This window comes from Schistocerca americana, chromosome 8, assembly GCF_021461395.2.
Source record: "Schistocerca americana isolate TAMUIC-IGC-003095 chromosome 8, iqSchAmer2.1, whole genome shotgun sequence".
NCBI lineage: Eukaryota > Metazoa > Arthropoda > Insecta > Orthoptera > Acrididae > Schistocerca > Schistocerca americana.
The window spans coordinates 285,325,945-285,340,847 of record NC_060126.1 but is presented as its reverse complement, the minus strand read 5'-3'; the positions used below and the strand labels follow the sequence as shown (position 1 = coordinate 285,340,847).

The window sequence follows — 14,903 nt, the reverse complement described above, 5'->3', positions numbered from 1 at the left end:
GAAAGATGGGTTCGATGACGGTTTGGATGTACCGTGCACTATTCAGTGTCCCCTCGACGATCACCAGTGGTGTACGGCCAGTGTAGGAGATCGCTCCCCACACCATGATGCCGGGTGTTGGCCCTGTGTGCCTCGGTCGTATGCAGTCCTGATTGAGGCGCTCACCTGCACGGCGCCAAACACGCATACGACCATCATTGGCACCAAGGCAGAAGCGACTCTCATCGCTGAAGACGACACGTCTCCATTCGTCCCTCCATTCACGCCTGTCGCGACACCACTGGAGGCGGGCTGCACGATGTTGGGGCGTGAGCGGAAGACGGCCTAACGGTGTGCGGGACCGTAGCCCAGCTTCATGGAGACGGTTGCGAATGGTCCTCGCCGATACCCCAGGAGCAACAGTGTCCCTAATTTGCTGGGAAGTGGCGGTGCGGTCCCCTACGGCACTGCGTAGGATCCTACGGTCTTGGCGTGCATCCGTGCGTCGCTGCGGTCCGGTCCCAGGTCGCCGGGCACGTGCACCTTCCGCCGACCACTGGCGACAACATCGATGTACTGTGTAGACCTCACGCCCCACGTGTTGAGCAATTCGGCGGTACGTCCACCCGGCCTCCCGCATGCCCACTATACGCCCTCGCTCAAAGTCCGTCAACTGCACATACGGTTCACGTCCACGCTGTCGCGGCATGCTACCAGTGTTAAAGACTGCGATGGAGCTCCGTATGCCACGGCAAACTGGCTGACACTGACGGCGGCGGTGCACAAATGCTGCGCAGCTAGCGCCATTCGACGGCCAACACCGCGGTTCCTGGTGTGTCCGCTGTGCCGTGCGTGTGATCATTGCTTGTACAGCCCTCTCGCAGTGTCCGGAGCAAGTATGGTGGGTCTGACACACCGGTGTCAATGTGTTCTTTTTTCCATTTCCAGGAGTGTATTTGAAGCGACAATTTGCTGGAAGGCTTGTGCGAGCAGCAAATAGGACATTATTGTATTCGTATGACATAGCTCCTGAGAGAACTGAACAGTTATTGGGTGACATAACAGAGGAGAGCCCTTAGTAAACTCCAAAATATTGTCTGCACTTTATAACATTTGTGGGTTATGTGCTATGATGACTATTTTATTTAAATTTTATACTCCCAGTGTGTAGAATGTCATATTGACCAAATACGACAGCAGTTAGCTGAGTATGTTTTCTTTAAAGCAATGCCAACTGAAGAATTATGCACATAATTTCGAGTTCTGATGTACCGTACTAAATTGGTTGGAAGATGTAGATATTGACCCTAAGAAGATTCTTATCATTCAAATTACACATCAGTTCACTGAAACGATTTCATTTTTTGTAAAATATATATAGAATCTTTCAGTTACTGTATCATTTGCATGAAAGACATTAAATTTGGATCACAATAATGGATTCACATGTTTTAACCAGGAACATATTAAGATTCTTATTAAAAGCCCTAAAAACTTACGTAGGGTAGAAGTTTGATTTCGTAACTCATTGAAATATGGTGTCTGTTACGTCATTGGAGGATTGGGCTTTGGTCTGTAGGTAGGTACCTTCTGTGTTGACCTGAATTAAAATGTTACGTGTTGCTATATTCTCACAAGCGGAAATTAAGGAAATCAGTTTTGGGGTCCGAGATCTCGATGAAGTCAGCTAGAAAAATGGACCTTGGATTGACTGGTTTAACAAGCCTATTCAGATTGCAACGTAATTATGAGACTCGCTTCTTTGGTCATATATTCCCAGTCAGACTGCAGGATGATTTTCGGATGAAAACTCTTGTAGCTGAAACTAAGTGGAAAGTCAGTTTTTTAAAGCATTGTGTTATATTATGGACGTTGTAAACTCTCACAGACTCAAGAGTGTGAGTTTTCGGTCGTGAACTATTGAGCAACGTGGTTTTATAGAACTAAAATGTACACCAGAATTATTGTTAGACACTTTGGAGCTATTCGAAGCGACTGCACACAATAGAGAGACCTCTAATGAACCTCAGTTACAATGTTGTTCTTATATTTTCGTCAAGAGAGTTTTTCTGCATGACGTGAGAGAAATCCGTGTGGCACTAACAAGACTTCTGATATTATCTTTTCTTCAAATGTGCTATGAAGCCACATTTTCTTGGCGACTATCATCGGGAAATGGGTGATTTAAGTGAGTTTTTAACGTAAGCTTAGTACACTGAATAATTTGTATGTGACGAGGCAGCAGACGATCTTTTATTGACCACTCACAGACTTTTTACAGTGTGAGTATGCTGCACTAGAATAAAAATATTCGATATTGAGGGCTTAGTCCTCAATAATGATTTTCTGTGAACTTGGAATAAGGGCACACCTATTTCATTCTACCATTAGAATTTCAATCTAGTAGGTAACCCTGCCTAAACTTTTTCAGTGATATCGATGCAGTACATGTGATACATGAGCACTGGCATGAATGCTGTATGGCAGAAGAGACTGACAAGTTAGTTAAAATCAGTTGTCTGTTCATATTTTTCAGATGGAAGGACCAGTAGCGCATCTAATTAAGTACAAGTTATCTTGTTTGACCCTGTTCCACTGTACAAAGCTTAATTAGCTGAACTGAGTGACAGTAAGCACTGTTGTTGTTGTTGTGGTCTTCAGTCCTGAGACTGGTTTGATGCAGCTCTCCATGCTACTTTATCCTGGGCAAGCTCTTTCATCTCCCAGTACCTACTGCAGTCTACATCCTTCTGAATCTGCTTAGTGTATCCATCTCTTGGTCTCCCTCTGCGATTTTTACCCTCCACGCTGCCCTCCAATGCTAAATTTGTGATCCCTTGATGCCTCAGAACATGTCCTACCAACCGATCCCTTCTTCTAGTCAAGTTGTGCCATAAACTTCTCTTCACCCCAGTACTATTCAATACCTCCTCATTAGTTACGTGATCTACCCACTAAATCTTCAACATTCTTCTGTAGCACCACATTACGAAAGCTTCTATTCTCTTCTTGTCCAAACTATTTATCGTCCATGTTTTACTTCCATACATGGCTACGCTCCATACAAATACTTTCAGAAACGACTTCCTGACACTTAAATCTATATTCGATGTTAACAAATTTCTCTTCTTCAAAAACGCTTTCCTTGCCATTGCTAGTCTACATTTTATATCCACTCTACTTCGACCATCATCAGTTATTTTGCTCCCCAAATAGCAAAACTCCTTTACTACTTTAAGTGTCTCATTTCCTAATGTAATTCCCTCAGCATCACCCGACTTAATTCGACTACATTCCACTATCCTCGTTTTGCTTTTGTTGATGTTCATCTTATATCCTCCTTTCAAGACACTCTCCATTCCGTTCAAATGCTCTTCCAAGTCCTTTGCTGTCTCTGACAGAATTACAATGTCATCGGCGAACCTCAAAGTTTTTATTTCTTGTCCATGGATATTAATACCTACTCCGAACATTTCTTTTGTTTCCTTTACTGCTTGCTCAATATACAGATTGAATAACGTCGGGGAGAGGCTACAACCCTGTCTCACTAACATAAGTAAAAACATATTGCATCAACAGCCACATTACCCTAAAAATTCTCTAAGTTGACACAGTGCAGCGTCCATGAAATGAGACAAAAGAAATATTACCTTTCTCACAGGTGAGATCATGAATAATCGACAGCAAAGTGAATAAAAATACCTGATAACATAAAAATTATGAAGACCTCGAGAAAGCAATAATAACAATTCTTCATGTATTGTGAGGGGTTAAAACAAGCTAGAGAACTACTGCTTAATGTTTATACATGCATCACACATGATATTTATGGAGTAAACTACGTCTAGAAATAAAACACGGAACTTATGAACAGTAAATTACTGTAAGTTACAGTGCATGTAAGACATTAGTTATGTTCGGCCTTTGATGACGAAAGATTTAACACAGTAATGTGATGGTTCAAAAATGAAATTCATGAATGAATTAATTTTTCCATGTCATATTGTTTCTGTACTTTGAAATATGAACTTGCTCCATTATTAGCAATTAACATTGTAAAGCTATATCACATATATACTATTTTTCCTTACAGCACGTCAGAATCGTTGGTGCAGCGGGGAAAGACTCATATATAATGGCGGTCCTAATGTACGAAGTGGCTGGCCAGTCTAGAGATATTTAGGATTTCTTCAAACATTTTATTTCAAACTTAGTTTTCCATTGATTGTTTCAATTACTCCCCCAGTATTAGTTTGCCAGCGCCAATGTGCCACCACAGCATACCTATGTGGACAGATGAAGTTCCGTCCAGTATAAGCTGTTGAATTCAACATCATGCCACTTACTTTTCTGGAATCTCTGCTGAAGAGACTTGTTTGTCCATGCCACCATGTTAACCAGAATGGAACCTGGGAGACACATAACATGTCTGGTCGCTGGAGGGTCTTAGAGTACAGAGCACAATGGCTTCACTCTGTTGGTGTCCAGCATTTTGACAGAGCAGATACAATCTCCTGTTGTAGCCTTCATACAGAGCGGATGGCTTCGTGACATAAACATCCGTTTCCGCCTATCAAGACAGGCCAACAGCTCCACAAACATTAACCATTACCTCACCCATTTTCCCTTTTTATCAATATCGTCAGCCAGTCTCTTACACTGGCAGTCAACGTTTACTGGCTGGCCAGGGTGAGACCTTTCTTATTTCGCCCTTGAGTTTATATAATAAATTTTGTTTCGTTAAGTTACTTATTTCACCGCCACCCTTGTAATGATCACAAATGCTACCCGTCATCCTACACATATTTTTGTCAGAAGTGGTAGCTAATCTAATTTTCAGTTCATAGGGTGGTTGCAAATTTTGGTTCATGTTCAACAACGTGTGGCCAGTTAAGAGGCACATGAGCTGTGGCTCAAATTTGCTTTTCTCCTCGGACGTAAAGTGCCATGATTAATGTCCAGCACACCACTCTATGTCTACCGCTAGCAGGATCACTGTCTCGACACGAGTGCTCTGAGCTGTGCCATACTGCATGCGTCATGCACGTGCACACAGCGTGTGAGCCTGCCCAGTATGACGGTCGTGGTCCACTAGCCAGAGGCAGCTGCATGTCACTATGCGCTACTCGTCTTCTGCAGCATGGGCGACAGTGACCAGTGATGAGCCGTCTTCACCTGGATAACGTTGTCTCGCTACCACCTACAGACATGACGTCCATTTTAAATTTCTTCAGTGACGCAGCCCACCTGCTTTACCTGAGGGTCGTGTTGTCTTCGTGGGTCGCGTTGTCTGCCCAGGTTGTGTTGTCTACCCGTGTCGTGTTGTCAACCTGGGTCGTGTTGTCTACCCTCGTGCCACAGAGTGCCTCACTCCCGTTGCAGCATCCAGCACCAGGCGCACAGTCTGTCACAGATGGTGTGTGCGTCTGGTTCACACCGTCACCATGCGTTTGGCCCACACCATCATCGTGCGTTGTGCCGCCATCACCTGCCACACCATGCAGTGTTGACCTAAAATTGAACAAGTATCCTTAAACTCTCAGATCAGGATGTTGTAGCTTTAAATGGACAGTCTCCAACTAGAATTTTCATTTGTGTTTTTTTCAAGAAGATTGAAGTGTTCAACTAGAACACATACACAGTACACCTACAATTATAGAGGAGAGATTGGCACATAGCTTTATTTTGTGGGAGCAGTAAGTGCACTGAGTGTTTCACAACATTGTCATTAGGAATACGTAATGTGATAAACAGTAAGATCAGCAATATTTACAAACGAAATTTTTATTGTTATTTTTAAGTTTATTTCTCGTATCAGCTTTTCATTCTTAGTTGATGGTTGAGGCGTGGAAAGTAAGGAGACTCAATAGATCTATATTTATAGATCTTATTTTTTAAGATAAAGCTATATGGTAAAGCTTTCTACTTATCTTTTGGAACTTTTGACTAACAAAAGGCGCACGGCACCCATATTATATCCAAGCTTCTGTTTCGCCTCATTCGAGTTCTTGATTTTTTCTAATTAACAGTAAATATGTAGACCCTAATGAGAGTGGATTTCCCCCGTTTTAAACAGGCGTGAGGGGCGTAGGGCTTGGTACCTCCTTATTCTCACTATACTGACTCTGTGAAATGAAAACCGTCCGTATGCCTGGGAAATGGCGTGGAAGTGTAAACCTTCTTGGAGTGAGTTTTTCTTTCAGGGTCAGGTACAGACGGTATTCTGTTGTATAGATTCTGAGAGAAACAACATATACCTCTACGTTTCTCAATTTCGACTGCGTGGATCTTACTGATAGTGGAATTAGGTGACATTAGATTTAACGATGCTAACAAAGTTAAACGTGATTAGCAGTTGCTGTCGCCAAAACTGCTACGACTCTTTATGACCTGCTCTCTCCCTTACCTTCTGTGTCTTGGATACGTTTTTCATTTTAGCTTTATCACGGTAAGTAGTGGTTAAGTTGTTTCCTTCTCCTTCTCGGCCTCTAGCAAAGTTAGTCCTCTAGCAATTTAATTTGTGGTCGTGTCAAGGCTGTCATATACACGATAGGCACTGCATTGCAGGAAAACATTATGTTCTTCTATTATGTTTTGATTACCGGTTCAAATGGTTCAAATGGCTCTGAGCACTATGGGACTTAACAGCTATGGTCATCAGTCCCCTAGAACTTAGAACTACTTAAACCTAACTAACCTAAGGACAGCACACAACACCCAGCCATCACGAGGCAGAGAAAATCCCTGACCCCGCCGGGAATCGAACCCGGGAACCCGAGCGTGGGAAGCGAGAACGCTACCGCACGACCACGAGATGCGGGCTTTTGATTACCCTCTCCGTTTCAGTCCATAGTTTTAAGAAGTAATTAATAAAACTGGAAATCAGCACACATGTTGATAATGCGCGTAGCAGCACCTCACAGTGTCTAATCCCATTGTTGTCTTCCCACTCCTCCCCATGCTTTATGCAACGTCGAGTAAGCTTTCCATACCACCCGGTGTCAAAGCCGCCATTATATGCTTGGCGACTCATACGTCTAAAACTTCTCCACCGCGTCACCCATGTGGCTACTTTCTATCAAACTGGCATTTGTAAACATGTCACATAAGCGCCGGTTCCGTCCTAAGCCATGTCTTAAACATAACTTTTCAGTATTTTACAGAAAGCTTGGAGCATTCTTTCCCTCTCGCCTACAATCAATTTTCAAAGTTTATTGACCTGATAATTATGGATTTCTTGCATAAAATGTTCAACTAAAGACAATATAAGAACTTGGCCTATTACGTAGATCATGCATTTAGAAATCGTTTCAAAAAAATTTATGAATGCTAATCTTGAATTTCATCTGTGTGGGTTCTGCATCTTTGGCATGTAAATACTGCACTTTTGAGCATATGCTATTGAGAAGTTTGTGATATACGAGTATATTCTGTCAGAAACTTCAGCATAAAATGCCTACACTGTGAGTAAATGCATGTCTTATGTTTCGTTACATATGTGGGGAATATATAGTGAAAATCCAAAAGCACTATGTTTCTCCTGTAGCTAAGAGGGCATGTGAGATGTATTTTGGCTGCAGAGCTGAATAACGAGATAAGCCTTTCGTTGCTCATCTTTGTTGTGACACATGTATGTGTAACTTGCATAAACAGCTGCAGGTTTCTCGAGCATCAATGCTATTTATGGTAACAATGGTGTGGCACTAACAGGAGGGTCAAACCACTGACTGCTATCTTTGCTTGACCAAAGTGTAGGTTATTCTGAAAAAAATTAGGACTTGCTATTCAATTTCCAAATCTTTCTTAAGCCATGCGGACAGTTCCTTTTTATGCGTTTCCGCCTCCTAAGTCACTAACAAATAGGGTCACTGATGAACAGTTTTTCAGAGATGTTATCTGAAAGCAGTAAGAACGAAACAGCAGCAGTAATCAGCACAGCATGTGTTGGTCCGGCCCCGAATATCTGCAACAACAATCTATATCTTCTCATCGTTTTAAGCAAGGATACGTCACGAACTTTGTCGGGACTTGGATCTGTCACAGGCATAATCTGAGTCACTGGCTTCGCGATTACAACGATGGAGTCTCTCCCTCAGTTTGTTACAGTTACTTCGTGTAGGAAGAGCCAGAGTGAATTTGAAACGTTTTTCTCTTGCACCAACGAGTCTGAGCAATTGTTTTCTAGGAACGCTGGGTAATGTTAACAACAGTTAGGTATGGACACTCCTTTGCGATTCCTCTAAACCAAGTGTGAATGCAGTCCTCCTTCTTAACAGTAATAAAGGTCCCTCACGTTCAACCAGATAGTCAGTTAGCAAGAAAGAGACTCTTGAAATTGTGCGGGACTGGCACAGTTACTTAGAATATGATATATGACACACAACTTAAAACAGTGTGGAGATCTGAGAGTAGTAGTACCGCTATGACAGGTATGCAACCAGCTCACGCGAGGTACTGCTGCTTTCTGTGTTAGTGAGACAGTTGTAACAAGAAAGAACATTACATACGTAATGAGTATGTCGTCTTCATATATTGTTTCCATATCGTAGGATCGGATGCAGGCTACTAACCAGAATGCACAGAACTAGTGCATGTACTTGTGCTGTTGTTTAGTGTATGAACTCCATTTCCACGGGCAGTCTACAAACGACGGTCTAGGAGCTTTTCAAAATACATCTCGTAAACGAATCCTACAACAAACACACCGTACATTCTAATATGCCCTACGTTTATCTTGTTAAAAGCAATAGGCACTGCTCCATTTAAAAAAGTGTATGCTTGTACAAAAAAAATAGACTAAAAATATTGTTAAGATCTGACAATATCAGCCTCAGACTAGCAATCCATTCCGTGAAAACCACACATCAATAGCCCTCTCCACTTGCACTGTATTTGCCGTGCCAGTTTTAGGTGATTCGTCCTGTGTAGGAATCACTGATTAAATTAATTACCTTTAACCATAATTTTAATTAACTGTTTAACTGCTGTATCTGGGAAAGAATCATGGTCCCACAATATGTAATTTTTTGTTTCAGTTTTAACTTATGTGTTAGCCAATGATGCAGAACCTAAATATATGCACTAATTGTTCAACTAATATCGAAATTGAAATAAAGCATTGTTAGGAAGAAATCTAAAAATAGCTGTAACTATAAATCCCGGAACTTCATGAGATGAATAAACAACGACAATTACTTGTTTTCTGTGGTATGCAGAAGAATGGATGTAAGTATTATCTAGTTCCTTATGTCCTTCTTAATACGTACAGTATCTCCACTCCACTGTATATAGCAGCCTTGCTACATAAGATTGCTCTATAGCCTGGCCACTGTCTGTAAAGTAATAATGACAAAATACGGAATTTTGCAACGTAAAGTCGCTGTTACGCAAATATACAACTCCTTTTTTATAAGATTTATTTGTTCTAAATAGAGAGAGAGACAGAGAGAGAGAGATAGATAGAGAGAGAGAGAGAGAGAGAGAGAGAGAATCTGAAACTTTCCCAGCTGATAACGTGTCCATTGGAAAATTTTAATTTCGTGGAAAATAGTCTCTTGGCTGTATTTGCATATAAATAAAAGACAGTTTTACCTCGTTTAGGGGACCACAGTGAGAATCGAAATGTGAACTATCATAATTTTATTTTCTGAAAATATTATGTTTGTATATGAAATTCTAATTGTACTGTTATTATTTTTACGAGTAAATTTTCACGTTAGTGAAATACATAAATACCTCCAGCGCCAGGGGTTGATGCCATTGAAATCGTTCTCTTGTTCAAGAATGGCAACTTTATCTGGCTTTATCTGCGATGTTGGTGCTGAGCAGACTCCTTTCAGCACCAGAATTGCAAAGATGTACTAGAACACATGTATGGTTCACCAGAATTATACACACATAAGTACTGTTTTAGAGAGATTTACGAAAACAATGACACCAATTTGATAACACCAACAGCGAAATTTTTGGCGGTAGAGGTTCAGAATAAGGTCACACTTAGATGGATTAAAGTTTCAAATTAGTAGGTAACTAACTGTACTTTGTTTTATATTTTTACCCTCAGAGTCTTTAATATGAATCGCATTTGCTATGTGTAACACCACCAATTGGCATTTCTTTATACTAGAACTACTGTTCTTGTTCAACCTAGGAAAGGTGATCTGCTGGGATTTATGTTAAAGATGGTAAAACATAGGAAAAAACTCAGACACGACGATGAGATGTGTGCATTCCAGAAAATTTTTTAAGCCTGACACGAGCTACGCACAGTCTTATGCAGTGTAGTCTGCCACTCGATTAAGGTCGAAAATGCTATAGCGAAAATGAACGTTTTCTTGAGTCAATGATCAGTATGAAGTCTTTTAAGACTGTGTGCCGCCACCCTAAGAAGTTAACCAGAGGAAACATTATTTGGGCTGTACTATTTTTTGCCTTTGAAGGTATTTGCAATTCAGTAATTGTGCCAGTACGGGGCTCATTTATTCACTCTATAGAATAGCATTCATATCTATTGCATTTCACATATCGTCGGCCATAAGTGTAGTTCAACATGAATGTCGCTGGAAGAGACGACTCAGTACCAGCAGCTATACCACAATCTATAGTGGTCAACTGATTGTAGCTGGAGAAGCGTTTGGCCATAGGTGTTTGAAGTCGGTGCACTCAGTGCAAATGTAGCAGACCTTGATATCCCTGCAACAGCACTCAAATAGAATGACAACATGGAATTTGTACCACCCACACTGAAGCAACAGCTTATCCTGGCATTAAATACAGAGAATTTACAGCTAAAAGTCATTCATGTAATTACAGTTAAATCAATACAATGATATGAATACCCTTAGCTGCATACAGGCGTTGATATACGTCAACAGGGAAAGTTGAAAATGGTGCCCCGACCGGTACTCGAGCCCGGGATCTCCTGCTTACATGGAAGACGCGCTATCCATCGTTTTTTTCCTCTCATTCCATTTTGTTCGAGATTGTTCGTTGCGTTTAGTCTGGTCGGACGTCACAAGACATCCGTTCAAGTTGATCGTTGATTCCATTACTCAGCTTTTTTATTACGGAGGGCGAGCGGCCCTCTTTTCATTTCTTTTTTTTCCTTCTTTCACCGTTGTGTTTGGTCGTTGCGGACGTCACATGACATCCGTTCAAGTTCGTTGTTGATCCTTTCACTCAGTTTTTTTATTACAGAGGCCAACCAGCCATTTCTCTGACCGAACACGCTGAGCTACCGTGCCGGTATCCATCTGAGCCACCGAGGACACAGAGGATAGTGCGACTGAAGGGACTTATCTCTGGCACGCCTCCCGTGAGACCCACATTCGCAACTTATTGTCCCGTACTATATTCGTAGTGCCCCTGCCCCTGACACTCATTACTCGCTGCTTTACCGATTCCCGGAAGAGTTCGGGCAATGTGTGTGCATCCGCACAGAAGATTTTTAAATGGCCGGTGAGCCTTACCAATATGTATGAAGATGGTATCTGTTCATTCAGACAACAAACCCAAGGCTCATCACAATCGGTTATTAACAGGTCTTACGGACCACTTGTAAGATATTGTTTTGTAAAATGTGGAATTGTTCAATACAGTTCCTGCTAGGTTCTTAGATCACGAAACTATGAGTTCGAATTTTTAATTACAGCTGATAGGAGTACAGTCAAAAATAAAATTTAGGTAATAGATGATCTCTTCAAGGTTTGGACAAAATATATGTCCACCCAGTGAAATGCTGTGTAGCCGGAGAGCTCGAGGAAGGTTTTGTTGTGTGAGTTATGAAATATTCGTGTTAAGAGCTGTAGTTTCCTCCTGGAGAGAACACAAGTCTCATTAAATTAAAGTAGTCACACAGAACAGTTACATAAACTTTGCTATTTATAATGACTGTGAGGAGATTACTCACGGAAAAAGTATGGCACATCCGTCACTAAGCTTCACAGTTCATAGCAGTAAGTCTGCACTGTTCACTTCGACTAACATTTTCTCAGTGAAAGAACGTCGTACCACCCTATAATATCTTTCCTTCTATGTTGCGAAGTCGCTTGTTGCCATTCTTATGGTTTACAACGTTTGTCAATAGCAGCTCAGTTAGGTATTGTTTGCTTATTCCGTTACCTTTGTTAATTAACTGACGTTGCTGACACTCTGATCCACAGTTACCAGTCTTGACATAATCCCCAGCAGCTTATACGTTTAAGAGATACAAATTAGCTGCCTACATTGCTAGATCGTAAAGTAAAATCGGTGTCAAGCGATTTCATTTCTTCCTTTGGACAACAGTTTCGCCGCACACTTCTCACAGCAGATTGGTCAGCAACGCAAAAGCACTTCGTTACAGACCTAAACAAGAGCAACAGGAGGACATAACACACCATTTTCGTTGTATCCCCGCAGCAGTAGTCGAGTATCAAAAGCAACAGTGATCATAATTTCCAGGCTTTTCTCAGGATCTGCTAACTTCAACAGTATTTTAATCACCTCATTGAACGTCGTATTTACTCTTAGATGACGAGTTAAAGGAAGAACGTAGGACCAAAAGGCAACCACTTGGAGAAATATGAGTGCGTTACAATTGAATGTATTAACATCTTATTTCAAGTAAATTTTTGTAGGCTAGTAATGCCTAATTTATCATCCATGTGCATCTTCTTGGTATAATTCTCAGTTAGATGATAATGTTTCTTTAATGACGTGTTCTTCTATTAATCTGTAGTTTCGTTGCCTTTCAAACATAGAAACTACACAAATTCAGAGTTTAACAGATAGATTTTCATTTAACAGATAGATTTTAAATCAATAAATTTCAAATCGTTTTGATGTCATAGCTGAAGTGCTTTCCTTGCAAGTATTGTAAATTTCTGTGGATTTGACCGCTGAGGGATGTGGAACCTGTTGATGACACGGATCTTTTTAATGGAATTCCATCAGACGTAACGGCCTACGGGCAGAAACATTTCTTCGCGACGTCGAGACTGCAGTGAGAGTGGGGGAGGGGGGGGGTCTGTTGTTGAAGATAACGATAACAAGTTATTGTACAAAACTGATGGCAAAAATGGATATACGAAGGCAAATAATTTGATAGAAAGGTTTAACATGTTCTACGTCGTTGTTGTAACAACCACTGACCAGAGACAACACTTTATTTTAACATCATTGTTTTTCGATTGAAGTCGTTAGAGTAAAGATATTTCCCACAGAACAATTATAACAAAGAAAACATTAATATATGTAGCATATATAGCTTTATTCCTCACTCGGTGTCACGAGCTGATGTCAAGTACATCTTACTCACGCGGGACTAACGTGATATGAAGCCCTGCCCGTGTGAGTGTGTGTGTGTGTGTGTGTGTGTGTGTGTGTGTGTGTGTGTGTGTGTGTGTGTGCGTGTATGTGTATGTGTGTGCGGCTGTGTGGAGAAATAGAGAGAGTAAGAAAGTGAGGGAGAGAGAAATAGAGGAAGGATATGACGCGTTTGACAAGTTTGAAGTTTCACAGTGAAGGTGAGTGAGTAGCCTGGCGACTTACCGTACTTGAGCTCATCTCTGCGGCTATCGAGCACTGTGGACGCAACCAGACGACTTCGCCAAGTTATAATCTGCCGGCGACCCTGCAGGCGGACCCCACTCCCGGCAGACCGGTCTGAAGGTGAGGGGCACACACGCGGTACTGCCAGAGTCGCTGCGGAAACAATCACGCTGAATACCAGAAATGAATTTTGCCCGATGACTGTACTGTCTCAAAACTGTACAGTGCAACCTATGATTTTTCTGGCCTAAAGTATCCACCAAAACAAGGTACCTACCGACGGCTTTGATTTACGAGAAATATTATTATTACTTTCTTTGAAGTCGCTTAAAATCAAGTGATCTTAGTGCGGTTATAATGTTTAAAATTAATAATTAATATTTCCAAAATTTACTACACATGTATTTAAATGGTATGAAGCACACGTTTGTGATCTGTCTCTCTGCCTGTCTGTCTATCTCTCTCTTCTTTCTCTCACAAACACACACACGCACGCACGCACACACACGCGTTCACGCTTTACCGTTATATATACATTGCCATGGCTCATAGACTGTAACAATTGTTATTTTACAAAATTTTTGATCTACCGGAGCCTTCTGCCGAGAAGAGACTGTCGTATGATTGCCGGCGGTATTTTGGTATAATTTTTTATTGCTTGTATAATCTCTCTTGCCCAGTTCACTAATAATGATCGTTGTACAAGGCATTCATCGTAGTGATAGAAAGGCTTTATAAAAAGAAGATCACTAACCACAAGACTGCACGTGCCAAGCAAGTTGTCCATTGGGCTCTTCTGAGACGAATGCAAACGCACACAGACTAGGCATACATAAGTGTTACTGGGAAACTAATGTTCTAGTTCTGTATGTGTTAGCATATGTTATATTAATCAAATTTCTGTAACCTAATAATGGCTAATTTATTTATCATCATCCGACGTCGTTCAGTCGTATATGACAGGTCAACAAACGAAGCTTCTCCACCAGTTATGGTCCATAAGCTTCTCTCCTCCTTCGATGGCATCCCAGGTACGTACTCTCGGCTCGATGTCACATTTCACCGTGTCCCTGTATCTGAGATCTAGTATTGCTGTTGGTCTTTTATTTCCGAGTTTAAAATCATAGATTAGACCTGGTAGCCTGTTAGCATGCATATATCGTACATCATCATTAAATATCTGCCGCTGAGATGTTATTTTATCCTGTAGTCTTACAATAAGAGACTGTTTTCGGATTTCATCATTTCTTACTCTGTCCCTCCTTCCTCTTCTTCTCTTCTCGACCATATGGCGAACAAGCCCCATCTCAGTCTCCTGGATTCCGTTCATATCTTTACATCTCTTGTTCCATGTTTCACGACCATGGGCATGAAATAGGTTTCATTTGTTACTC

General features: G+C 41.3%; 1 protein-coding gene across 1 annotated transcript in view; it reads right to left on the bottom strand.

Annotated features, from left to right (window-relative positions):
• Window positions 1–13,640, bottom strand: part of LOC124544990 — a 35,939-nt gene extending 22,299 nt beyond the window's left edge. Inside the window, exons 1-3 of the mRNA XM_047123747.1 lie at window positions 13,510–13,640; window positions 9,715–9,839; window positions 5,236–5,490 (exon numbers count right to left, since the gene is read on the bottom strand). Coding sequence (XP_046979703.1) covers window positions 5,236–5,490; window positions 9,715–9,839; window positions 13,510–13,524 — 395 coding nt within the window. The 5' untranslated portion in view covers window positions 13,525–13,640. The remainder of the gene's footprint in view (window positions 1–5,235; window positions 5,491–9,714; window positions 9,840–13,509) is intronic.
• Window positions 13,641–14,903: the final 1,263 nt, after the last annotated feature.